Here is a 26,374-nt window from a genome sequence, read left to right as displayed (position 1 = left end):
ATAAATTTCAGGGCTGGAGGTGAACTATTCAAGCAGCACGTTTGCTTATGATGTTTTAAGGAAAGTCACACTACTGAAGAGTGTCATTTTAAAGGGATTACTGCATATTTGGATTTTGTCTGCAAAGCTTGATTATAGGGGGGGCGTAGCACAACTATAGACAAGGTTGAGACTAGCGAACGGTTTAACAGCTTATTGTTCTAACTGCTATAAAATCCACATGCTTAGGTGGATTCTCTTGAAAGTTGTTCTGGCTCATGGAGATCTGGAGTAGGGTTAGTAGTAAAAAATTGAATTTGTTTGAGCAAGAGGTTCTAAGATACAACTCTGCACCCCTCCCCTTTAAAAAAAACATATCAACATTTTAAAGGTTTTTATTACTATTTTGGGGGGCACACATGGGGCTCAAACTAATCCTCCCCAAACTGATAACAACTGCTTGGGATTGACCTCAGCTGGTGTCTGGTATCCACTGCCCCTTTGGGTAAACTCTGGATCTACTATTTGTGGCTCAATCAAACTGCTGAACCAGAAAACAAAATTTGTGCATGTACAGCAGGACTAGCACTCTGTTGCAATCACAGAGCATCTGCAGGAAGCTCGATGTCAAAGTGATTGAGTGGTTCAAGGTAACAATTTTTTAATTTAAGAACCAATACTTCAGAGTGCTCTAAACATGCACATGCATACTCAGATTCCACTTCAGAAATATTATCAAGGAAAATAGCATTAATTAAATAAAGGAAAGATGAAAGACTCTAGTAAGCATTTAGTATAAGGGTAATGTAATCATGCTATATGCTTCTCGGGTTCCTGAACAATGGGACTGAATGGGATCAAAGAAAAGTAAATAGTTGTCACTCTCATCAATGTCAGCACATTCAAAGGGTCTGTTAAGCATCAGGAAACATATCCATAATAATGGACCCTGTTCTTTGGATTGGTTTGCAGTGCCAGAACACTGTTGTCAGTCAAAACAATAAATTTACATTTATCATGAAAAATAAACACAGAAAACAAATTTCAGCCTTCTACAATAATTCATCCAGTCTGCACAAAAGAAGGGATCATACCTATTGACTTCACCCGAGTGATATAGTTTCTGTGAAAAGGGGATCTGAAGGAATGTCACAGTAGAAAAAATTTGGTCACATAGCCAACAGTCATAGCAAACTTAAACGATATCCCCCTCTCAAACAACTATACAGAAAAATCAAAACCATGCACAAACTACCATAAACATTTAAAACGATTCTCTAACTCAAAAGCATGGTGGATTGGTTTAAATCAAGGCAAATTAAATCAGCAATTCTAATCAACTTTTCTATGTTGCACTTCAGCTGTTTTCTAAAGAAAGGTAGTTGATATAACCATTAAAAAAACCTTTTGTAACTACTGTTCTTCGAGATGTCCATTCCATGCTAGGTGTGTGCGCACCGCATGCACAGTTACCACAGAGGGAAAAATCTCCGGCATCTGTAGGACTGGCTCTAGCACCTCTAGAGCCACACGCATATGCTCTGGTATAAGAGGCACTGCCAGCTCCTTCTTGCCGGTGGGTAAGAGTGGTAGAAAGGTGGGTCATGGAATGGACATTAGCAACAAACCTTGAAGAACAATAGTTACAAAAGATTAGTAACCGTTTTTTCTTCTTCGAATGCTTGCTCATGTCCATTCCATGTTAGGTGACTTGTTAGAGGGCTTTCCCTTCACCTTCTCCCCTGGTTCTTGTCACGCAGAAGACCAGAAGTCCAAAGTGCAGGCAATACGATGTTTATTGGGGTTAGTTTCCAGCAAGCATGTATACCGTGACTCTGATGCTGCAGAACCTTGTTTCCCGATGTACCATCCTCTCCTCCTCAGCAAGCATAATTATACCTGAAATGCACACCCACAGTCCCACCCCTTACAACTTATGGTCATGTTCAGTTTTGGGGATCATGGGTCTGGGGTCTTCATCCCTCCTCTTTTGTATTCCATGGGAGGGGTAAGGAGTGAGGTTGTGCTACGGTTAGGAGTAGCCATTTCTCTGGCCTTTTAGTGTTTTACCTTCACCCCTCCCCCCCCCCCGACTGGTTGCTTGACCTTGTCTTGAGATAGGAGTTGAGGCAGTCTTCAAGTGAGTGCTCATATATTACACTCCCACCATGCCCACTAACATTTTAACTGCTCTTATCTGTTCCCATTATACTAACAAACCCATCTGGCTAGGCAGAAGCAACATACACAGTGGCTTTGTCTTTTGTTTACTCATATTATATTAGTAAGGACCCATTTGTTCACACATATTAGTAAGACTATATGTGTATCCAAAAAAAAAAAAAATCAAACAGGCAAGCAGAACTCAGAATACTGTCTCAGGTGAAAATACAGGCCCGAATCCTACATTGGCACTAGCACTCCTAACATGACTCACAAGCAGTACCTCCAGAGGTGGGCCTGAAGTTCATGGACGTGCTAATTGCAATACCGCTCTCCCGAAACAGGCATCATCACAGGCCTGTTAGGTGATGGAATAGTGGGACGTGAAGGTATGAACCGATGACCATGTTGCAGCTCTGCAGAGGTCTTGGATTGGTACCTGCAAGAGGAATGCTGCTGCTGAAGCCTAGGCTCTCATGGAGTGAGCAGTCACAATGGCCAGAGGTGAAATTTTTGCCTTCTCAAAGCAAGCTCAGATACAGGCAGTTATGCAGGACGAGATTCTTTGGGATGACACATCCCATCCTTTCTGCTACTGTTACAGAGCTGTGCAGAATTGCGGAAGGGCTTAGTTCTCTCAGTATAGAAGGCGAGGGCTCGCCTAACGTCCAATGTAGGAAACAGATGTTCCTCAGCAGTCTTGTGAGGTTTTGGAAAGAAGACAGGAAGAAAAATGTCCTAGTTGTTGTGGTGTCACATGTACAGCTGCTGGAGATTTTTCCTTCAATGGTATCCGTAGGACTGGCTCTAGCACCCTCTGGAGCCGGCCCCGCACCCTCTCAGTTCCTTCTTACCGCCTGTGATGGTTGCCTGGAATAATCCTTCTCACTCTTGCAAGGCTTCTTTCCCAGTGGTTTTGACTTTACTGTCATATATTGTATAGTTAGTGCAGTTACTGTATATAATTCTGTGTTAGTGTTATTGTATATAGTAGCGTTAGTAGTTGTCCCTGTTGTCAAGGGACATTTGCCCCAGCGGTATTGCGACACCACCTTTGCTAGGAAGGCCAGTTGGGGGCACAGCTGGACCTTGTCCTTGAAGAACATGGTATAAAGGGGTTCTGACATCAGGGCTTTGATCTCAGAGACCCTTCTGGCTGAGGTGATCGCCACCAGGAAGGCGACCTTCCAAGAGAGAAGCAATATGGGGCACAATGCTAACGGCTTGAAGGGAGGCCCCATGAGCCTTGACAGGACCAGGTTTAAGTTCCATGGGGGATTGGATCATGAACCTGAGGGTAGAATTTTTCCAGTCCCTTGAGAAACCGGACTGTCATCTCATGGGAGAACACTGATCTACCATTCACTGAAGAATGGAAGGCTGAGATGGCTGCCAAGCGAACCTTAAGAGATGAGAAAGCTAGACCTTGATACATTAAGTAGAGCAGATAGTCCAAGATAGACTGCAGAGAAGATCTGGATGGAGAAATTCTCCTTTCAGGGGCCCAAGAAGTGAAATGTTTCCACTTTGCCAAGATGGTAGCCCTGGTGGAAGGCTTTCTGCTACCTAATAAGAATTGTCGAACCTGTTCCAAGCACGCCTACTCTTTAGCGTTCAGCCACATAGCAATCCCGTCCCTCTCAATGCCATCAGGTGCAAGGAGGTGAGATTTGGATGAAGCAACTGTCCATAGTCTTATGAAATCAAATCCAGGAGGAGTGGAAGCATGAGTGGAGCTGCTATGAGAGGTTCAGAAGCATACCAAGCCAATGCTGGCATGGTCACACAGGAGCTACCAGGATAACCTCTGCCTTGTCCTGTTTGATTTTTGGGAGGACCTTGTGAACCAAGGGGATAGGTGGGAAGGTATATACTAAGCGGTATGTCCATGAGAGCAGGAAGGCATTGGAGAGGGAGTCCATGCTGCAAACGGAACTGATAGCATTTCCTGTCCTGTCTGGTGGTGAACAGGTTCAACCTGGGGAGGCGCCCACTTCTGGAAGATGACACTGACAACCACCAGATGAAGAAACCACTCATGGTGAGAGAAAGGATCAGATGAAGCGATCCACCAGTGCGTTTCGGGCCCTCGGGAGATGAGACACCTCAAGGCGAATGACATGTTTCATGCAGAAGTCCCACAGCCAGAGGGCCTTCTGGTACAAGGCTGAAGATCGAGCCCCTCCTTGATTCTTGATATAAAACATTGATGCAGTGCTGTCCCTCAAGACCTGCACCATTTTGCCTGAGATGTGGGGAAGGAACACCTGGCAAGCCAAGAGTATCGCCCTAAGTTCCCTGACTTTTATATGCAGGAAGAGTCCTTCCTGAGACAAGAGGTCCTGAGAGACTGTTGAGGTGGGCTCCCCACTCCAGGTCTGAGGCATCCAAGACTAAGGTTACCGATTAATGAGGAGCAGAAAAAGGTACCCCTTTCATTACGGATCCTGGGTCTATCCACCAGGTCAGTGAAGCGAGGACCAGAGGCCGAATCATGAGCATCGAGTCCAAGTGGTGTTTGCTTGGGGAGTAGACTGATGCCACCCACATCTGTGAGGGTCTGAGGTGTACGCTTGCATACTGCAACACATAGGCACATGCCACCATGTGACCCAACACTGAGGCAGAACCGAGCAGTCGTTAGTGGGTGGGTTGTGACCTCGGAGATCAGGTCAAAAATGGCTTGGAATTTGGCCTCTGGTAAGTAGGCCTTGGCCTGGGGCAAGTCGAGCACTGCATCTATGAACTCTATTCTCTGAACCAGGACCAGAGTTGACTTATGCTCACTCAGTACCTGAAAGTTGGCCTTACCTGTACTAATCCTGTGCTAGACCTGAGCCGGCGAGCAACCTTTGATCAGCCAGTCATCAAGGTATGGGTAGACTTGCATGCCTCGACGTCTGAGGAAGGCTGCTACCGCCATCATACACTTCGAGAAGACCCATGGGGATTCCAACAGGCCATAGGGAGGCACGGTGAATTGGTAGAGGCGTTGCCCCACTACAAACCTGAGAAATCTCCTGTGACTGTGGAAGATGGAGATATGGAAATACACATCCTTTAAATAGAAGGTGGCGTACCAGTCTCCTGGAAACACGGAGAGAATTAGCAAAAAGAAAAGGAGTACTTGTGGCACCTTAGAGACTAACCAGTTTATTTGAGCATAAGCTTTCGTGAGCTACAGCTCACTTCATCGGATACATACTGTGGAAAGTGTAGAAGATCTTTTTATACACACAAAGCATGAAAAAATACCTCCCCCGCCCCACTCTCCTGCTGATAATAGCTTATCTAAAGTGATCACTCTCCTTACAATGTGTATGATAATCAAGTTGGGCCATTTCCAGCACAAATCCAGGTTCTCACCCTCCTACAAACACCTACAAGATCTCTATTAAGCATTCTTACAACTACAATACCCACCTGCGGAAGTGAAGAAACAGATTGATAGAGCCAGAAGAGTTCCCAGAAGTCACCTACTACAGGACAGGCCTAACAAAGAAAATAACAGAACGCCACTAGCCGTCACCTTCAGCCCCCAACTAAAACCCCTCCAACGCATTATTAAGGATCTACAACCTATCCTGAAGGATGACCCAACACTCTCACAAATCTTGGGAGACAGGCCAGTCCTTGCCTACAGACAGCCCCCCAACCTGAAGCAAATACTCACCAGCAACCACATACCACACAACAGAACCACTAACCCAGGAACCTATCCTTGCAACAAAGCCTATTGGCAACTGTGCCCACATATCTATTCAGGGGACACCATCACAGGGCCTAATAACATCAGCCACACCGTCAGAGGTTTGTTCACCTGCACATCCACCAATGTGATATATGCCATCATGTGCCAGCAATGCCCCTCTGCCATGTACATTGGTCAAACTGGACAGTCTCTATGTAAAAGAATAAATGGACACAAATCAGATGTCAAGAATTATAACATTCATAAACCAGTCGGAGAACACTTCAATCTCTCTGGTCACGCGATTACAGACATGAAAGTTGCGATATTACAACAAAAAAACTTCAAATCCAGACTCCAGCGAGAGACTGCTGAATTGGAATTCATTTGCAAATTGGATACAATTAACTTAGGCTTGAATAGAGACTGGGAGTGGCTAAGTCATTATGCAAGGTAACCTATTTCCCCTTGTTTTTTCCTACACCGCCCCCCCCCAGACATTCTTGTTAAACCCTGGATTTGTGCTGGAAATGGCCCACCTTGATTATCATACACATTGTAAGGAGAGTGATCACTTTAGATAAGCTATTACCAGCAGGAGAGTGGGGTGGGGGGAGGTATTTTTTCATGCTTTGTGTGTATAAAAAGATCTTCTACACTTTCCACAGTATGTATCCGATGAAGTGAGCTGTAGCTCACGAAAGCTTATGCTCAAATAAATTGGTTAGTCTCTAAGGTGCCACAAGTACTCCTTTTCTTTTTGCGAATACAGACTAACACGGCTGTTACTCTGGAGAGAATTAGGGAGGCCAGGGAGATCATGCAGAACCTTGGTTTCTTGAGATATTTGTTGAGGCAATGCGGGTCCTGGATGGGCTGTAGACCTTCCCCCTTGGCCTTTGGGATTAGGAAATATCGGGAGTAAAACCCCTTCCCACTCAAGTCTCAAGGAACCTCCTCTATGGCTCCCACACAGATGAGGGATTTCACCTCCTGGAAGAGAAGTTGCTTGTGAGAAGGGTCCCTGAAGGGGTACGAAGGTGGGGTGGATGAAAATTGGAGGGTGTAATTGACTGTTATAGTGCTGAGTACTCAACGGTCTGGTATATATGACCATGCTGGGCTGAAGGATGACAGGCAGTCCAAAAGCAAAAAGGTGGGATGGATCTGGCGACGAGACTGGTGTACTGTCCTCGGGCATACCTTCCAAAGTCCTGCCTGGCCCCACTGGGATATCTATGCAAGTCTGACTGGGAGGCTGAGGCAGAAGGGAGGAGTTGGCATCACTTATAACCCTTCCCTTTTCCTTTGTAGGGATCCTGCCTCAGAGGTGCTATGAACCTGTGTGAGGCTGCTGAGGCCTAAAATGCTTCCTGGAGGCAGGAGGCGTGTAAAGGCCCAAGAAATGAAGGGCAGCCTTTGAATCCTTGAGGCCATGAAGTTTAGAGTCTATCTGTTCAGAGAACAGGGAAGGTACCTCAAAGGGGAGGTCCTGGATGGACTGCTGCACTTTGTACAGGAGGCCCGATTACTGGAGCCACAAACAGCACCTCATGGTGATCGCTGATGCCACAGTCCTGGCTGCTGAGTCAGCTGCATCCAGAGCCACCTGGAGGGAGGTCCTGGCCATTGCCTGACCTCCTTTAGGATGTCCGTGAACTTCTGCCTTGGCTCCTGCAGCAGGGAATCCTTAAATTTGGACAATAAGTCCCACAGGTTAAAATTGTACCTCCACAGTACAGCCTGCTGGTTGGAGATATGCTACTGGAGCCTGTCCATTGAATAAGCCTTGCATCTGAACAGGTCCACTCTCTTGGCCTCTTTATTTTTAGGGGTGGCACTCAACTGCCCCATCTGTCCCGCTCATTCACCACCAATGTTACCAGGGACCCCGAAGGGAGTGGTGCAAGTAAAGGTACTCAAACTCACTGGCTGGGACATAATACTTCTTCTCAGTCCTATCTGAGGTGGGGGGGGGGGGGGGGGGAGGGGAAGAGAAGAAAATCTGCGATAGTACCCTGACAGTCCCATCACTGCTTTGTTAATGGCAGGGCCATTCTGGAGGAAGTCACCGCAGCCAGGATGTCAATTAGGCTGTGCACAGACTCCTTGACTTCCAGTCCTAAGTTCATGGTGACCTCTTTTCAGGAGCTCTTGGTGGGCCATGAAGTCATCTGGCGGGAGCAGAGTACGAGGGCCTGCAACTGCCTCGTCCGGGGATCACAAGGGCTGCCTCCTCTTCCTCCACCTGCACCACGTCCATTGGGGCCATTTCTTGGACATTGGCACCAGGGTCAATACTGGAGTCAGGGTCTGGTGCTGGATGGGACAAAACAGTGACTCGCCTCTCAGATGGCACCAAGTATGAGCTGTGAGAAGGAAGGCCCAGTACCAGGGCAAACCCACATGGGTTTCAACACCGTCACTGCATTGGCCGGGGGGCCGGTACTGAAGTCCGGTGTGCAGGCTGTGTACCAGTAGGTCTTTGGAGTCCAAAGGAAAAATCATTCGCTCCACCTAAGAGGATTCTTCCCTTGAAGACCATGGCTGCACAGAACTCACTTGAGGAACCAGGGACCGGCGACAGGCCAGAGACTGCTATATCGGGACCACAGAGGGCTTGTCCCGCACAGTGCTGCTGTCGAGCTCCCCACCCCTTGTTCCCTTCTATCCCTGGTTGCCTTGGCTGGCAGTGGGCCGTGAGGGATCAGCAGAATCAAGAGGGATGTCAGGTCCTTTGCCATCTGGAAAGCCTCCACGGTTGAAGGGGTCCACAGGTGTCTGCAGTCCACAGCCACTCCCAGGAGTTGGAGGCAGGTTCCAGATCGGACTCGGTACTCTAGGCAGAGTTTCCGGAGCCAACAGTGGCTCTGGGGAGGACGAGTGTTCCGGCACAGGTCTCACTACGCTGGTCATTCCCTGCTTGTCCCTCTTCTGCACCAAAGAGCGCCATCTCTCTGTGCTCTTATTCTTATGCTTTTTCCTCAGCATCGGGGATGGAGAATGGTGCTGTGAAGAGTACGGTGCTCGTGGAGCATTTTGCACTGAAGCTGAAGTGCTCAGCACCAATTCGGAGTGGCTCAGCTCCAAGACTGGTCTGAGGGCTGCCTCCTTGAGTAAGGCCTTTAGACAAATGTCCCTGTCATTTTGAGCGTGTTGTCTAAAGCCCCTGCAGATCTGACACTTCTCTTTAATCTGAGTTTCCCTGAGGCACTTTAGACAACTAGAGTGTGGGTTACTCACCGGCATCAGCTTGCAATGGGAGGTAAATGGCTTGAAGCCTGGAGACTGGGGCATGCCCAGCCCCTGGGGCAAATGTCCCTCGATGACAGGGACAACTATTAACACTACTATATACACTAACACAGAATTGTATAGTTAGCGCAGTTACTGTATATAATATACGACAGAAAAGTCCAAACCACTGGGAGAGAAGCCTTGCAAAAATAAGAAGGATCACTCCAAGCAACCATCGCAGGCAGTAAGAAGGAACTGAGAGGGTGCGGGACTGGCTCCAGAGGGTGCTAGAGCCAGTCCTATGGATATCACTGAGGGAAAAATCTCCATCAACTGTCCACGCAACACACACACACACACACACACACACCCTAGTACGGAATGGACATGAGCAAACACTCGAAGAAGAACATGTTGATTCACAACTAAATAGAGCCTTTACACCAGATTTGATACATCTTTTTGCTACCTAGGAGGGTACCTTATAACTATATACATTTATTTAAGCAATTATATAGCTTAATATTTTCAGATTCTTATTAATTGTACATTTTTAATATGTTAGAAAATGATGAATGATACAGTGCTTATTTATTACATAATTAACTTTTTGTTCATGATTTGTGTCAAGCTACGTTAGAATGGTAACTGGAATTTAAAAACAAAATGTATAACTTATTTTTATGAAACAAAATAACATTAAATATTTTGAATTCACAAACTTCTCTTATCAAATCATGTTTCATATTTACAACTAAGCTAATTATCAAAGGAACTGAGAGATTAAGTGTAGTCAGTGAACTGAACGGAGTATTTCAGGTTAGCTTGGGAAAATTTGCAAATATGCCAAATGAAAGTGATTGGAACTAAAGTTCCTACTTGCCTGAGTCTCTTGAAAATGAGACCAACAGTCTTCTAGGTTACTTAGGCTGTCCTTCAGATTTTTAAAACTGATCAATGCCTTCCTCCTCATTTTTAGTCATAGACCGGAAGAGAACAGATTTGTTTTCCTGCTTTTTCAACTCCCAGTCAGTCTCTCAGCTTTGAAAAAATATTCTCTGTGCTTGCAGAAGAGGCTACTGCTGTCAAAAACTGGTATAGCACTTTACCAAACTCCAGTTCCAAGTGCTTCGCTAATGACTTCTGACGGTTCAGTGGTGTCATTTAATTTTTATATTTTCCATGTAAAAAATGCAGACATGGTGAACATAAAATTCATACATGTTCACTTATGAGTTTGCTTGTACTTTTCTACAATATGACCAAAAAGTGCACTTAACACCTTAAAAATTTGAAATCAATTCTATAACATGCCACCAATCAACATGACTCAAAATCTCTTTACCTTGCTGCAAGACAAATAAAAAATAAGATACAAAATTGGTAGTAGTGTTAGATGCTGCCAAAATTCATTTTGGAATTCACCATTGGCCTACATATGCATTAACCGTGGCGTCACATATGTAAAACAAGAAGAAAATGTATGTTTTTACTTGAATACTAGGGCTACAGTAAATACCCAGGGAGTGTAGAAGCAGTGTTGCTCGTTAAGTATGTAGCACTCTATCTTTTCATCAGTACTGAATTAATGCAACACCCAGGTGTTATGGAGCACTGCAGAAGCTATCTTCCAGGTCTGGGATACCTACACTTGTTTAAGTTCTTACTTTTCTTTAAAGTAATGGGGACAGCCTAAGTATCCATGACAAATTCCAATTGTGGTGTTCACACTCCACCTAATTTTCCCTTGTAGTTTCAACTGTATGCACATTCTTCATTTTCTATTCTAAATTATTTTGTAATGTTGCAACTAACATGAACCTAAAGATAGCAGTATTCCAGTGGTAGGCAGAGTAATTCAGGTACTGTCTTCATTCAGAACACAACCCATTAAATAGCCTGAATACCTCTGGGAAAACAAATGGTGCACTGTGAAAATACCATATCCCTGCACTGACTTGCAGTGTTATAATGGTTTCCCCGTGCTCTAGGCTTGGGTTTCAAATGCTCTCCTCACTGTTCTGCCAATGAAGTCAGAACAAGTACATCCCTAATTAACATGCTTTTTTTAAATAATGGTGTCTTGTCTCACAGACACTCCATTTAATCTGGTAACTTCAAGTGAACTATAAATATAGCATTTAACAGCACTATGCCTAATGCAAAATATCAAAACAATAAAGAAAGAAAAATATCCACGAAGCCACATTAGTGAAAACCAATAAAGCAGGTTAGCTGCTCAGAGTAATTAAAGTGTACTGTGATTTTAGATTAAAAATAGGGTAACTGCCCCTGACTGGATAACATATAATAGTGGTACCCTCCCTCCGCCCCAAAAAGGGAGGCGTGTGGGGGGTAATTCTTTATACAAATACCATACTTTGCTGAACAGGTATGAGAGCTTTCTGTGCTGGACCAAAGGATCAGGAATACTTTAAGTAGGTTTTTCTTGCTTTGTTTATTTGATGTTTTCTGAATTGAGAAGGTATTCTCTAGGACACTTAAAAAGAGATTGCAGCAGAAGGACAAGAAACAGTTTAAGATAATATGGTGTCACAGTCTAGGATTTAGGCATGTTTCTGCTATTCAAAAGATTTTATTTTGTTTGATAAAGCGAGGGGAAACTCAGCAAAACTTAATATCCATAGCTAGAGAAGGGTTATTCACAGCACTGCAGCGATTGAAAAGTTTTCTTTCTGATTATTAATCCAGGACTAGTTCTTAGAAGAACCAGTCTGCCAAAATATTTCTAGCATGGTCAGGTCATGAAATATTGGACCTTAAAATGTAAGTGTCATCAAATAAATTCTGAACTCAATATTCATTATTTAATATTAACTATGCATTACTTTCTAATCATTTCACAAAACTAAAAGTAATAGTCAACTTAAAAATAGACAGTTTTAAAAAAATAAAGTTAATTTCAAATACATTTATTATCTGGATTAATGTAGTGCATAGCAGCCCGAGTCATGAACCAGGACCCCACTGTGCTAGGCACTGTGCAAAGGACAAAAAGATGGTCCCTGCCTCAGAGAGCTTACACTCTAAGTATAAGGCAAGAGAAGACAAGTGCATAGAGACAGGGGAGTACAAGCAAACAGGGAGACAACATTGCTCAGCATGACAGGCTGTGGTTTCAGCACCCCAGCAGCCTGTTTGTGCAAGGGACAGCACGGGAAAAAGCATGAAGGTGCTTGTTTGAAAATCTATCAAAGGGGTGACGGAGACTGGTATTGTTGGCCAATCAGAGGCAGGAGTTGACATCTTGATAGTGAATGAGAGATATGTAGGGTGGGGATATGCACACCATGAAATGCCTTGAAAGTGAAGACAAGTAGCTTATATTTGATGCCATACAGAAGGATGAGCCAGTGGAGAGATGCAAAGAGAGAAGTCACATGGCCAAAGCAATGGGCTAAGAATATGATCTTTGCAGCAGAAATTATGAATGGATGTGAGTAAGGCAAGACTGCATTTGTCAAGGCCAGAGAAAGAGATACTACAGTAACTGAGACACGAGATGAGGAGAGCCTGAATGATCGTTTTAGCTGTGTGGATAAACGGGAAAGGCCGTATCTTAGATATGTTATGAAGAAAACATCAGTAAGATTTAGACACAAAGGTGGGTGACATAATATCTTTTATTGGACCAACTTCTGTCGGTGAGAGAGACAAGCTTTTGAGCCACACAGAGCTCTTCTTTCAGTCTGGGTTCACAGTCAGTTTTTTTCCCAGAAGCAATCAATGTAATGATCAAGAGTGTGGTTTTGTCCGCTCGATGGTGTCCAGTCAGATGATTCTTTTTTCTTATGATTGTCAGTAGGGATGTGGTAATTGTGAGTGGTGTCGTTGTGAAAAAATTCTGAGGTGGAGATGGTGGAAAAATTCTTCTGCTTCTCAACGTTAGTATGGTATCAGGAGTTCAGTCCCTTAGAGCAGTGGGTTTCAAACTTCTTTTCTCATGACCCAGTTGAAGAAAATTTTTGATGCCTGTGACCCAACATAATTTTATCTTTTGACTAGAATTTTCATAAAATCATAATATTTCAATACATTCCAGCTTAACCCACTTTACATAACTAACACCAGACAAAGCCATTTACTTTTAAACAAAACACTACAAAGGCGATGAGGTTGAGTTTCACTTACTTAATGTGACTGGTGGGCCTGTTTGTTCCTCATGATCTCATTCGAGTCAGGATCACAGGATGGAACAGCTACCCGCATATCAGGTTCACTGTTCAGTAGGGTTCTTTTTTTTTTTTTTTTTTAATCTTGTCATAGTTGAAAAGTCCACTTCACACACGTAGGTTGTTGTGAGTGAAAGGCAGCAACAAGAGCACACTTACTTTACTTAGCAGTGGATATTCTTTGGAAACACTGATCCAAAATTATGACAAGTTTATGGACTTGTGCCATGTTTTCAGAGTGTTATCACAGGGTGAGATGCAGCAGTTCATTCTCTTTCTCAGGCGTCAGATTTAACTCCATCGTTGCCTCAGGGTTTTCTAAAGCAAATGGATCTTTCACCCAGTGTTTTTTATTCAAATAATCAAACTTGTTTATTGGGAAATAGTGACTAAGAGAGACAGACAGACAGACCAGCGAGATGTAACTGTACGATAGTTTTCATTTCATTCACTTTTTCCTCACTGGGTGTTACTCTCCTCAGTGCGTTGTAACAGTGTTGGGAACATGTAGTAGCTAGGCCCATTACTTCTCAGACGTGCTTGCCATAGTGCCAATGACTTTTAAATTACTTGTATCTTTTCACAATATCGAAACAAATCATTGCATCTTCTTTGTAACTTCAAGTTTAGTTCATTTAAAACTGAGAAAATGTCAGCAAGGTATGACAACTTTATTAACCAACTGGCACTGACAAACAAAGTTGCCACGTTAGACTCTTTCACCACCAAAAAAACATGAAACTCATTCTTGAGTTCATACACCCTGGTAAGCACTCTGCTCCGCAACAGCCACCTTGCTTCAACGTGAAACAGTAAATGCATATGTTCCGCTCCCATGTCTGAGAATAGTGCTTCTAAAAGCCTGCTGTTAAGTGAGCTCCCTTTAATGAAGTTTACGATTTTGACTGCTTTCTTCAGTACTGCCATAAGATCAGGAGGAATACCCCTGGACGCCAAAGCTTCGCGGTGAATGAAACAATTGTGATTCCAAACAATGTCATTGCCAGCTGCCTCACAGATTTTTTTTCACAACTACACTGTTCTTTCCGGTCATATCTGCTGAACTGTCACTTGTTATTCCTTTGCAGTTACCCCATTCCAGTTTGTATTTTCCAACTACGCAGTCATTCAGTGCATCAAATATCTGTGCCCCCACTGTATTTGTTGGTAGGGTCAGACAACACAGCAAATCCTCCTTAAAATCATCTTGCGATATGTACCTCACATAAACTAACAGCATTGCGCAATCCAAAATATCAGTACTTTCGTCAAGTTGTATAGCAAAATACCCGACTGACTAACCGCGCTACCAGTTGAGCTTCCAAATTCTCTGCAATATCATGTATTCGCCGAGACACTGTGCTATCACTGAGAGGAATACTTTTCCATTTTTCAGCAAACTTCTCATCAAAAATTGTCTGCACCATATATACAGATGCTGGAAGAATAACTTTTCCCCCAACAACTGTACGGGCCATTTTCACTTTTTCTACACGATATGCAACCAAATACAATGCCAGCTGTGATTTATCGTTCAAGGTGGTTGACCAGCTGAGAACCTGACCTGATAAGTTAAGTTCCTGTTGCTTCCTTTGAAAATAATCCAATGGTTTATCCACAAGTTCTCTATGTTTTGTTTCTAAATATCTCCTCAACTTTGACGGCTTTAAACTCTCGTTTGCAAGCACTTCGGTGCAAACACCACATTAAAGCTTTGGGTCTTGGTTTGCTTTAGCACAACTATGAAGCCATATTTCAAGACATCAACACTGTACTGCCTCGGCCACTATTTTTTCTTTTTAGTTGGCTGTTCAGATGAGGCGGAAGCAGTCTGTTCGTTTTTACTGCTAGAATTTTCTGTTGTGCATGGTGTGCACACTTTCCCTCACAGATGTTGATGGATTTGATGGTTGTGTTTCCAAATTTTTCTTATTACAAAATGACCCATATTTTCCAGCTTTTTGGGGGTTTATCAAAAATCGTGCAAAAATCTTAGTCTCCACACAGCAACAGGAGGATTGGAAGAGCAATTTAGGGGATTATACTCAAACTGCGTTGTCCACATGTGTAGTGCGTAATACGTAGTAGGTATAAGATGCAACTCTGTGCAAATACCAGAAACACAATGTTATGCAGTTATAATTGTAATGTTATTCTAATGATGTTGTAATCAGTGTTCCCTCTAATTTTTCCCACTCATGTGCGGAATGAATCTTGTAATGTGCACCAATATGGAGGTGATGTGTGACAAATCACCCCATATTGGTGCACATAACAAAATTAATGGGGTGGGGCTGAGGGGTTCGCAGTGAGGGAGGTGGCACAGGGTAGGGCAGAGGGTGGGGTTCGGGGGTGAGGGCTCTAGGGTGGAGCTGGGGATGAGGGGGCTCAGGGCTGGGGCAGAGGTTTGGGATGCGGAGGGTGAGGGCTCTGGCTGGGGATGTGGGCTCTGGAGTGGGTGCCAGGGATGAGGACTTCGGGGTGCAGGCAGGCTGCCACAGGGCTGGGGCCAGAGGACTCCACCCAGCCCTCTCCCCGTCGGCAGCAGCTAGCTCCGGGGGAAGGGCCTCTCCCCCCCCCGCACAGAGTTCCGGGGGAGGATCCCTTTCTCCCTGCCAGCAGCAGCGAGCTCTGGGGCTGGGGGAGAGGCCCACAGCAGCCCTGCAAACCCCAACTTGCTCCACTCCCCAGTTCCTGCCCACCCCCTACCTCTCTCCTCTCCAGGTCCCTGCTGCGCAGCCATTTAGAGTGCTGCACAGCACAGATCATTATAATTTGAATAAGCAAGGCAACCCTGTGGCTGACATTCTGCAACCCAGCACTGGGTTGCAAACCGTACTTTGAAAAACACTGTGTTAGAGAGTACAGATAATTCAGCTCCAGTGCGGGGTAGTCTTGATAAATTGATGATGTTTGGGTGTCATGTAGTGTCCATGTGGCGGGTATCGGTGCCATGGTTTCTCCTGGAGGTGGTATTCTGTGGGATGTGGAGTAGTTGTAGTTGGTTCCACTTTTTGTTTTTGTGCAGGATGGCTGTTGTCACGTTTTTTTGATCAATGTTTTAGATTTCTTTAATGACTTCCAGGTAACCTTCCTGGGTTTGTTTTTTTTCCAGTGTGTGGGGAGCATGTGATGATTTCCTGTTTGAGGTGGTCCCTTCTGGAGTATGTGAGGTGCAGTAAGATTCTCTGAAGTCCGTTATAGACAGTGAGACCCCCTGGGGATGATGTATTGTTTCTTGCATTTGCTCAGGAAGTAGTTGTCACTGTTAAGTTTTTGCTTCCTTTTTCTTACTGCAGAGTTTCCATTTCAGATGGTTAAATTCAGTATCTTCCATTGTTGCATGCAGTGAAGTTGAAGAGCCTGTCGATCCCAGGATATAAGAGTGACAAGGTGAGTGAGGTAATATCTTTTATTGGGCCAACTTCTGTTGGAGAAAGACAAGCTTCCAAGCCACACAGAGCTCTTACAAAAGCTTACAAGAGCTCTGTGTGGCTCGGAAGCTTGTCTCTCTCACTAACAGATGTGGTCCAATAAAAGAGATTACCTCACCCATCTTGTCTCTCTAATATCCTGGAACTGACCCAGCTACAATTACAGCGCATACAACTTCAATAAGATTTAGACATATCCTGGTAGTAAGGATGTATAGAAGTCCGAGTCAAAGACGAAACCCAGATTATGAGCTTGAGTGACAGGCAGAATGGTGGTGTTGTCTACAGTGACAGAACAGAGATAGGGGAGAAGGCTTGAGGGTGGAGAGGACATTAAGAGCTCTGTTTTAGCCATGTTGATCTTGAGCTGACAGCTAGACATCTGCGAGGGGATGTCAGAGAGACAGGCTGTGATTTTAATTTGAACAGAAGGAGGTAGGATAGAGTTTAATTTGAGTTTGTGGATGAAATTACCCAGAGATAAGAGGGAGAAGAGACATGGATCAAGGAAACCCCACAGAAAGCTAAAGGGGTGTTCAGGAGGATCCTCCGAAGGACAAGCTGAAGGAACGATTTGAGAGATAAGAGAACAAGGAGAGAACAGAGTTATGGAAGCCAAGGGAGGACAAGATTTCAAGAAGAGAAAGGTTGATGGTGTTAAAGGCAGCTGACAGGTTAAGGAGGATCAGGATGGAGTACTGATTCTGAGCTTTGGTTAGGAAGAGGTCATTAGAGACTTTGGCAAGAGAGGTTTCAGTTCAGTGCGAAGGATGGAACCCAGATGGTGAGGCTTGAGGATGGAATTGGAGGAGAGGAACTTCATATAGCTCTTGTCAACAAAAAGTTCAATGAGCTTAGATGTGAAAGTGAAAAGGGTGATAGGGTAGTAGCTGGAGGAACCAGGGTTCAGAGGTGAGGACTTTTTCTATATCTGTGACAGGGGAGAAGGAAGAAAGAGCTGTAGGAAGGGAAGGGGAAGTTCATGTCATATTTTGTCAATTTTCTCACCCAGAGTTCCCCTACCAATTGGGATTTTATAATCAGGTTTTCCTATTTTTAAAGTGGCTTCCTCTTCCCTGTTGTGTGAATTGTCCACAAAATAAAAGGAGAGACTCACTATTGAGAGGAAACAATGAAATTGATTCCACAAAGTGCTGTCAAATGCAAAATCATTTCTCAAATCTTTTTGTTATAGTAATTGTACCTGCTACTTGGATTTACTTCAATTTTAAGTGAAAAAATTTCAGGGAGAAGTGAGATTTCCAAGTTGATAGCCCTGCTTTAAAAAAATATATATATATATATATATATATATATATATATATATATATATATATATATATATATATATATATATATATATTATGGTTTGGGTTCCTCACACCACAAAAGCTGAGCAGCCACGTGAGTCTTATGGGGCTGATGATGTCGTGAATAGCTCGTCTTTCATGTTCGAGAGACGCCTCTATACAATTCAGCCAAGAGGAAAAAATAGTGGATGATAGGAAAAAATAAAGGTAAATGGAGAAAAAAAAAATCAAATATTTAATTTAATTGTGACCCTGGGCAATTGTAGTTACTCCAAACACAGTTTTCTTTCCCTCCCTCCAGCCACTTCTACTACAGCACAATATTTAGAAGCTACCAAGAATCATAGATTAACTCTTGGGTCTCCAAGTTTTCAGTTTGTGTTCAGCACTAGCTAACACTGGTCCTGGCTTCACTAGTTCTCAAAAGCTGGTGGTCAATAAAAACTAGGTCAGATTTGAGGAGAATGAGGTTAAAAAAAAAAAGCAAGGTGATAACAGAATGATATAATTTTAAGGCACAATAGTTCATGTGTTACCAACATTAGAAAAGAATGTCATTCACCACTGGAAAGTTGGATTCATTATGAGTATACAACAATCACTTTTAACCCAGGTGGTTTGCAAGGTATCAAAGTCTTAAAATAGTCACTAGCTCCTCAGACAGCACTGGTGTTTTGGCATGGGCCCAGAATTTTATATAGCAAGTTCTGGATCTCAGATCAGTGTAATTGTTGGTCCCTTTTCTGCATCAGGAATTTTAGTCTCATCAGACCAGGTGAGATGGAGTTCAAGACCTGCTCTGTTCTGAGTTTATATTTCTCAGAAAGCTCAATCCTTCCCCTTCCTCTCTTTCAGGGCCTTGAGGTAAAGATTAACTACACTCTTCTACAACCATCTTGACAGGTTTAGTTAAAACTAGGCGTGGAAGGATCATATATTTGTATTGGTAAATGCTGATTTCACTGAACACACACACAAACAGATGATAAAATATTTCCATCGATAATCAGGATTTACAGATAGGCAAAGTAAGAAAAATGCTGCCTGAGAATGTATTACAGTTTGATTTAAGGATATTTATTTTGTATATTTTGACCTGTGATGTTGACAATTTGTGTTTTAACAGCTATAAAGCTTTAACTCTTTGAATTTTAAGATCTGTTGTCCTTATTTAATTATTGTCTGGCCCCCCGCATAATTTCCTGGAACTGTGAAAATTTACATTGGTAAAAATTGGGGGAAAAAAATGCTTAAAGCTCATACTTTTGCATAACTGTGAAAATTTAAATGGATTAAAAAAAGCTTAAAAAGGAACATTGATTTATCTGTTGCAATTATACAAAAATAAAAACTGAATTCTGCCAAGCTCATTTAAAACAGGTCACCTTTCAGGCCTATACAAGGTTGTCTGAGAGCTCACAGTAGTTCTCAAAATACATTTATACATATATGAAGCAGACCCCAGGCCCAGCTCTTCAGGCCAAAGGATCTAAGCATAGTTATGGGCTTCAACCCACCTTAGCTTCTTAGACAGTGCCCAATCATTAAGAAAGCAGTTATTCTTTTGTTTGCCTTGTTTTTATGTCAATGCCCCACTTCCCAAGAGTCACAAATGAACCTATAAAACAGCATCTTTTATCTGCCTATACAACCAGTCTATAAGCAGCCAGTTAAGATCCAAGCTCCTTTCCTTAATTCCAGGGAGTTTCAATCTATTTAAGCCCTAGAATACTTTTTTTAATGCAGACATATGCTACCAGCACAATGATAACTGAAGCTGCAAAAATACCCCAGAGATTTTCAACTATTGGATAGAGCAGAATGTGACATGCAGAGTAGATTGATAATAAAACGTTGCTGTCCCAGAAGATTAATTTTTCTTGTCATTTCTAAAGCAACTAACTGTAGGTACATTACTCCTACTTCCTGACACTTTTTTCAACCTCCAAAAGTTTAGAGTGCTAGGGGAATGACTGCTGAACAGAAGGAAAGCTGTCCACTGTTATTCTTCTCTGGGAAGAGGAATGGGCTGGAGGCTTTGGAACAAAGAAAAGCAAGGTATTATATGGAATATCTGATACATATCACTTTGCAGCCTCAGCAGTTTTGCCAAGAAAATGAATAGGGACATATGGTAAATCTGAATCACTTTCATTTAAAGAGGGGAAAAAAATCTGAAAAATGGAAATGGCTTAAATTCATAAGACATCACTTAAGACACTATTATGGCCCCACCCTCTTCTCTAATTTCAATGAAAAGGAGGAAAGAATCTCTGCAATAGACTTTAAAATCAAGAAGGAAGGAATTACATTTAGGCAATGGGTCAAATTCTGCAGGGGAGGTGCACAAAGAGTGTAAATTCAGCCTACATATGCAAATTAGTCATTTTTTAGCCAAGATGACATCCAGCAGTATAAAATGTACAAAGACAGACCAGTGTTAATGCCAGGTACAGTGGGTGGAACTTGCAGTAAACCCATTTCTCTTATTTCCAAACCACGTGGCTGTCACTAGGTACTCTTACTCACCCTTACCACAAACATCTTCTTGTTTTGGGGACACTGGATTGGTCCTCACGACCTTCCCCCCTAGAGAACCCACCACAGTTATACGATTTTACCCCGCATCTCTGCCATTAGTTTAATTTCCTCTTCAATTCCTTTGATTTCCCTATATGAATAGAATCCCAAAGTATCCCAATATTAAGTGTACTGAACAGGCAATTTTCTAAACAGCATTGGAAATCACATATATTCCTATTGACTATATTTAGTAGAAAACCCACATACCCTACAGAAGTAAGTATATTTTAATTACCCTACAAGAATAGAATTCTGGCGATATTCAATAGTAGCAATTACCGCCGCTACTTAACAGTGCATTTTAAATATTTTACTTAATTTTATTGAATATATGGATTTCTTTTTTAAAGATAAATGGAACATTTGTAGTTGATGAAGCAATACTTAATCTCTCATCATAAGACAAATCCATACAGTTGGCATTATATCTCCATTTAGAAGGTGAAAAATTCCATTTTTTCTTGTTTAGTATTGTTTCTTGTCTGAGGTAGAAGTGTCTAAGAACAAAATGCAGAAGGTAGGTGGAAAGGATGCAGAAGGAAAGAAGAGGACTAAAATAAATAGAATACTGGTACGTAATTTTCCACTCTTTCCCCATTCTAACTTTTAAATGGATGTAACAAACAATAAGAAAACATACAGGTGAGGTGAATTTTCCTTATGGGAAACAGAACTAAGCAATGGTAAGTATGAAATTTTCATTTAACAGGAATTGGAGAACAGAGTTGAGGCAGAGAGCCACTAAAATACCTATACTGCATAAAGAGTATCTTAATTAATCTTCAAAACTCCCTTTTAGTTGGAGATGAGCAAGGGGAGACTACAAACGGCTGGACTGATCACATGGCTGAGAAAATGGCCCTCTTGAAAATTGACCAATCCTTGCTGGATGAAGGGAGAAAGAGTCATAAGTCCTGGGGGTCCTTGGTGACTTACAGTTTTACTGCACCCCAAAATATATTTACGAAAGTGGAATGTACCAAAAAAGCAAATGTATACAAAAAAAATGTAGAACTCTTAATACGCAAAGGATGAAATCTAAACTGAACTACCATACAGTGAAAGTGAATAGATCTGATCATGTAAGTCAGCCCTGTGGTTCTCAACCTTTGTCCATACTGGAATCCCCACTCCCATTCTGCTAGGATTCAATCAGGATCTCTGTCCCATTTACAAGTATGGGAAGTGTAAGGTATCCATGACCCCCAAATTGAGAACCTCTGGGCTAGCCTATTAGAGAGACAGGGGAGATTAAAAGCTCCAGCATCTGAAAATGTAATGTAATTGAAACTGACTCCAGCTTCTGGTAAAGCAAGGGGAAATCTTCTACTGCCTATTACTACGTGCAATATAAGATAGAGAAAGGTATCTCTCTAGGGAACTAATGTGCTCCCCTGAGAGGAGCTCTGATAACAGAGGAAATTGTCAGTGAGAAAGGAATTGTCTCCTGTAGGGAAAATACTCAATGTGACTCTCTGCTATTAATTGGCAGTCCCACATCTAGTCTCTTTTGACTGGAAAGATGATCTTCTAAAGTAAATCAGAAGAAAATCTTTTCGGATCAGACAAAGATCAAATGTCTAAATGCTAAAGCAGAGAAGACTTCCCTAATAGTTAGGGGGAATCCATTTCTCATTGGGAGACCAATGGAGATAGCAGATTCCCAATGACTGTAGCTTGGTTAAGTCTCTACAGACTCAGGAGAAGATCTTTCAGTTAAATCAGTCTACCAAAGTATACCACCAGGCCACTTAAAAGTGGCTCTTACAGCTCTGATGTACCTGAAGCCACTGGAACTCAAAGTGTCCCACCTATAAGAAAAGTGACACAGAATGGGGAATCCAAAGTCACCCCAGGGTCACAGCCTTAGACATGAGGAGAACTGGGTCTTCAGAAATTTACAAAGGAACTATCCCATAATGACTTCGTGCAGTAGAGCTCTGACTTTGCAACCTGTGGCTAGATTGGTGGAGCGACCTTGGAGGGAACTCTTGCTAGCTGCGAAACAGCCTGACTGGTTGGGTGGGAGGCAGCATAAACTTTCTAAATGTCAAAAGGCACTCAAATACCAGTGACAGGCACCCTAAAAGACTTTAAATAGATGAGAAAAACTGGCATCCCCAAAAGACACCCGCACCACAAAGGAAACTTTCCACACAGGGACTTAACTACTAAGTGAATGGGGTCAAGTTCTGACCCAGCACCTCTGTAATCTCCCAAGAAGTGCACGAGGTGCAGGGAAGTACAGTAGCATGCCCTTCTGAAGTTGCTCAGACTCCGCCTTGCATCTCTTCAGCTTCCCGAAAGGGGTCTGCTCAGCATAGATAAGGCAGCCTGCTCTTCTGAAGGATTCAGATTCAAACTTCCATCTCTCCAGCTTGCTAGTGGATCTACTTGCTGGCAAGAGCAATATGCTGCTGTGCAAGCAAGAAGCAACACAGGGCGGAGCGATATGTCACAGGAACAGTACACACTTAACTGATCAGACGAGGACTGATCCTAGATGAACTAGCATCTGAGCTCAGAGGAAGGTATGACCCACAAGCCCATTTCCCTACATGACACAGGCTGTGGAATTGAAAGCAGAGCTCCTCTCTGCCTTCCTCTCCCTCTGATTTTCCTTTTCCAGACACATGTTGTCCAGAAAGAAGACAAGAACGAACAAAAGCTGGGAAGAAGAGAAGTTAAACTTTAGACTAAAAAGATGTAGGGCTGCACTCTGCTTTCAGAATAGAGAAGCAAAATTACTGAGAGGGAAGGCGGCAGGCTGGTGCCTTTACACTAGCATTGACAGGTAGTTCTCTGCTTCCTTAGTTTGTGGTAGGTGGAGCAATAAGGTTTACTGTAAGCATTTATTATAGGACAGGGAAAAAGACATTATGAGAGTAATGGTTTTACTCTTTCAATAGAAAAATGTCACTGTTTCTGAAAGAGTAGACATTTTAGAAATCCATCTAAAAATGTTTGAAAAAAAGGCATATCTGAACTTCAACGGGGCTCTGTCACAGGCCTCCAAGGATATGTCTACACTGCAGCTGGGAGGAAGCTGCCCAGACCAGGCAGAAAAAAAAAACCATGCTAGCTAAAAGTAGCAGGGTGGATGTGGCGACTTAGGCTGGCCACCGCAGTAGGAACCCAGGATTTCAGGTGGGTTTGTACTCTGGCGGCTATCCTGTGCTGCTGTCCGTGCCATAACATTCAGTGCTATTTTTAGCACCGTAATTCAAATACAGCTAGCACATTTCAGTCTACCCAGGCTGAGAGGCATGCTCCTAGCTGCAGTGTAGACATATCCTAACAGTATGCTAGTTTATAATCTTACCCATCCAGAATTTTTCCCCAATGAAGCCTAGGACACAGTATTGAATTACTGTGGTATGCTTCAAAATCTTCTGCTATTCACTGAAAATAATTGCACTGTGTGTGACAGTTGACTTTTATGCAAATGTTTCAAGTTCTTCAGCCATTCCATTTGTTTACATTTGCTTGAATTGTAATCTTAGTCTTTGTTACATTCGGCAATTTCAAATACTGTAGTACCAGACTGAAAAAGGTAGTGCTGAAATCCTGCTTCATTTATTCTGAGGGGAAAGTGGAGTTGGAAGAGAATATGAGCATTAAAATTTTAAGAAGGGGCTAATGCCCTCCATCAAACTCTGGCAAGATCTGCGAAAGTATGAAGTCTGGAAGAAATTCAGAAATATATTCCTTTCCTATATAATTTACTTTAAAATAGATATGCATCATGTTCCATTCTAATGATTTTCTCTTACCTAACTGCAAGATAAACATAGAATGTTAAACAGGTTGTGGAACAACAGATAGGGGAATAAGCAGTCAATGGTCTACAGGGTTTATAGAAGGAAAAAAGTATTTTTCTGGGATTAGAGGATTTCAAGCTTACCGTGCTACAACTAAAAACTGGTCAATCTGACGATCAGTAAGGGGGCTATCTGGATCCCATACTTTTACTTCCAGCTTTGCCTGCTCTCTGTCATCTAATTCTCCTGTCAAAAAGGTAAATGGGATAAAACACGTATTTACAAGGTTGCTCTTTGTGCACTTCTTATACCATGCTTAAATAATATACTGTACTTTAAATATAAAAAGAATTAAATCAGCAGTTATCCATTTAAAATTTAATATTGCAATATCACTTCCAGCCTAAAATTAGCATTTTAACTTGCTTAGAGAAAGTATCAACACAAAAGTATAGAAACAAAGAAGTTTAATAAAACTTGATAAGAGTTGGAACCATGGTTCCACCGTCCATTGTATTTTTTTAAATTGCTTCCCAACCACAGCAAAAATTAATGTTACCTCTCAAACGACTTCAGCAATTAAATGCTATTATGTTATTTTTCTCTTTTGAATATGCCTCAAAATAGCTTTGTTCTGCAGTATTTTCTAACTACTCTCAGCCCATTGACATGATTTTGTTAAATCTTTATTATTAAATTATTTCTGGCCCCACTTTTTTACTCACAACCACTACTTTGTCCATACTATTAAAACAATGACTCTTATTCTCTGTTAACCAGTTATAGTTCTTGCAATTTAATAAATAAGTTGATGGGACACAAGTCATTAATTTCCCAATTAAACTCATTTGAGTCAAGCATAGCTACAAGCATTATTTTAATATGGCTACTGTGAAAAGAATCTTCTCTTGTATCAAGACTGTTGTTTTGTTAAGTTTTAGTCTCTTCTAGAAAGCATTTTTCATTTTTATTTGCTTGTAATCATTTCTAACTATCCCTTTCACCTGAACTCACTTAAAATCCTATCTTCTTTTGTTAATAAACTTGTTTTACTTTAAATCTAAGCCATGCCAGTGCTGCATTTGTGTTAAAGTGATAAGCTGTGTATTTTGTCTCTTTAGAGGAGCAAACATTATTATTTCTCTGACTGTTCCACAAGAGGCCTGGACACTTCAGGGCTGACGGATCTGGAGAAACTCAGGACTGAAAGTGTGTTAGGGTCACCCCTGCATACGATAACTGGGTGATCGTGACTAGAGTGGGGCTATTGCGTTGTAGGCAGGCTCCTGGGGCAAGAGCGCAGAGTCAGGGCTACACAGCATGCAGACACTCAGGATACTCCATGCTAATCTACTGGCTATTGACACCCAGGCTGTGAGCCACAGCAGCAGAGCATTTCAGGGACCCAGGGTTATAAAGCAGGTGATCACAACCCCTCACTGGTCTGGATTGCAACCCAGAATGTGACAGCGATGCATAAGGCCGAAACAATGCTAGCGCTTTCAGACATTTTTCACAATGGGTGCAAGGACAAGCTCAATGTGTTATTTGTACAGCAAAGTAGAAAAGCAATGGGTAAACATACTTCTACTGCCCTTCCAAAAAGCATATTATGCAGGACATGCTTTTCTAAAATATGCCCGTTCTCGAAGAAAATGAAAACGGTAGCATGGTATTAATCTTACCAAATACACCAGTTATATTCAGACAGTAGGACGCAAATAACATATCAGGAGCACATTTCACAAGCACAATATATTTCATGTACCCGAGAACAAAAACGGTAAATGGGCCTCCTCTGATAAAGAGTCAATAGAGAGTGGGCTTCCTCATGTGATTTTACACATTTTAAGAGAGCTAATTCACATTTAAATGTAAAATCCAGCACTGACAGACACACTGTGGATTTCTAACACTCTCTGGTGGGATTTTTTGTCTATAAACTTATGAATGGGTTACACACTTGTCTATACATTCAAGCTTTTCTATTTGTGACAGATATATAGTGGGAAACATATACTCT

At 42.4% G+C, this 26,374-nt stretch overlaps 1 protein-coding gene across 3 annotated transcripts in view; it reads right to left on the bottom strand.

Moving 5' to 3' along the window:
* Positions 1-26,374, bottom strand: part of MTA3 (metastasis associated 1 family member 3) — a 198,041-nt gene that overhangs the window by 90,538 nt on the left and 81,129 nt on the right. For all 3 annotated transcript variants that reach the window (XM_037895816.2, XM_043543757.1, XM_043543758.1), the window contains one exon: positions 24,495-24,597. In XM_037895816.2, coding sequence (XP_037751744.1) covers positions 24,495-24,597 — 103 coding nt within the window. The remainder of the gene's footprint in view (positions 1-24,494; positions 24,598-26,374) is intronic.

This window comes from Chelonia mydas, chromosome 3 (assembly GCF_015237465.2).
Source record: "Chelonia mydas isolate rCheMyd1 chromosome 3, rCheMyd1.pri.v2, whole genome shotgun sequence".
NCBI lineage: Eukaryota > Metazoa > Chordata > Testudines > Cheloniidae > Chelonia > Chelonia mydas.
This window is presented reverse-complemented; position numbering and strand designations above follow the sequence as displayed.